This window comes from Coccinella septempunctata, chromosome 1 (genome assembly GCF_907165205.1).
Source record: "Coccinella septempunctata chromosome 1, icCocSept1.1, whole genome shotgun sequence".
NCBI lineage: Eukaryota > Metazoa > Arthropoda > Insecta > Coleoptera > Coccinellidae > Coccinella > Coccinella septempunctata.
This window is the reverse complement of record NC_058189.1, coordinates 23,859,742-23,861,436: the sequence shown is the minus strand read 5'-3', so window position 1 is coordinate 23,861,436 and position 1,695 is coordinate 23,859,742. Positions and strand designations below refer to the sequence as shown.

The 1,695-nt window shown below is 38.3% G+C and overlaps 1 protein-coding gene across 1 annotated transcript; it reads left to right on the top strand.

The window, feature by feature from the left end:
• The first annotated feature begins 464 nt into the window (after positions 1-464).
• Positions 465-1,367, top strand: LOC123316497. The gene has a single exon (XM_044902639.1). The coding sequence runs from the start codon at positions 465-467 to the stop codon at positions 1,365-1,367; it is 903 nt and encodes a 300-aa protein (XP_044758574.1).
• Positions 1,368-1,695: the final 328 nt, after the last annotated feature.

Sequence of the window (1,695 nt, the reverse complement as noted above, 5' to 3'; positions counted from 1 at the left end):
ACGCTCGAAATTCTCGTACCTATAATCTCAGAAAGAGAGATATTTCTTTTAACGTCGGTGATATGGTCTGGCGACGTAATAAAATACTTTCTGATAAAGCTGCACAATTTTCTGCTAAGCTTGCTCCAAAATATGTTTTATGTAAGGTAAGGAAGAAAATTTCGAATCTTGTTTATTCCTTATTAAATGAAGATGGTTCTGATGCTGGTGAGTGGCATGTCAAAGATCTGAAACCATGTTTCATTTCGGATTCTGAATTATCAGATGGTGACAATTAGTGGGTATTCTCTATTAACCACCTTAAGTAATTCATGTGTTGTCGCTCGATGCGAACGGTACATCTGTAGGTTACTGCTGATTTAAAGTTCGTAATTTGTGATTGTTTACTTCGGAAAGTAATTATCTAGTTGGTGAAAAGCTATTCATAAGTATCTGAATCATCAGGTGTTTCTGAAAAATCGAAGATGACTTCTGTTTGTGGAGTTTGTAAAACAGTAGTAAACAGTATAACACCAAGTATCCAATGCGCTGGTTCTTGTGCGAATTTTTATCACGCCAAATGTGTAAATATATCTCCTGATAAGTTGCATATTTTGAACGGATCGGAGGATGTATATTGGATGTGCACAACCTGTCGAGGTCGTTTGAATTCTTCTACAGGTGGTCCCGATGTCGATGTTCTGAAATTTATGCGTGAAGTAAAAGCTGAACTCATAAGCATTCAAAATAACATGGAAGACTTTAAGAAGTCCGTTGGGTTTTGCTCGGACAAGGTGACTGATTTTGAAGCAGCTATGAAGACTTTCAGTAATCAAATGAAATCTATGGATTCACTGAAAAAAGAAAATAAAGATCTGCAAGAATCAGTTCGATTATTGAATAAAAAAGTAGCAGATTTAGAACAGTCTGCCAGAGCTTACAACATCGAGATTCATGGATATCCAGAGAAGAAGAATGAGAATATTTATTCCATAGTCGATTCTATACATGAAACACTAAATATCCCACTCTCAAGGGATGTTGTTGAATCAGCCCATAGGGTCAAGTCCTTTGAGTCTGGTAAGCCGAGAAATATCGTCATAAAATATGTTTCTCTCAAATCTAGAAATAGTGTACTGGCAGCGGCGAAAGCTAGAAGGAATTCTTCTAATGGAGCCCTAATAATCAATGAGATACCTAACGCGAGAATTTACATCAACGAACATCTAACCCCAGAAAATAAGATACTTTTCAAAAAGGTGAGGGAGACTGCCCGACAGAGAGATTATAAATATGTTTGGATCAGAAATGGCAGTATTTTGGTCCGAAAAGATGATGATTCCTCCGTGAAGCAGATAAGCAGTGAGGGTCAGATTGTGTACATGTAGTTCTCAGCTCTTCTGCTGACTCGAGACATTTTAAGTTTTCATTTTCGAACACTTAACTGTGTTTTACCAGAATGTGCGGGGATTGAAATCGAAGTTGAATGTGTTTAAACGAGGTGTTGCATGCAATGCGAACGATGTGTTTTGTGTCAGTGAAACTTGGTTGAATCAAAGCGTATCGGATTCCGAGTTGTTCAGCGATGATTACCAAGTCTATAGAAGGGATCGTGCAAGTTCATATTCTCGAAGAGGTGAGGGCGGTGGAGTTTTAATTGCAGTAAGACGGGGTATTCAGTCTTATCAGAACTGGGGTGGGAGAGTGAAGCAGAGG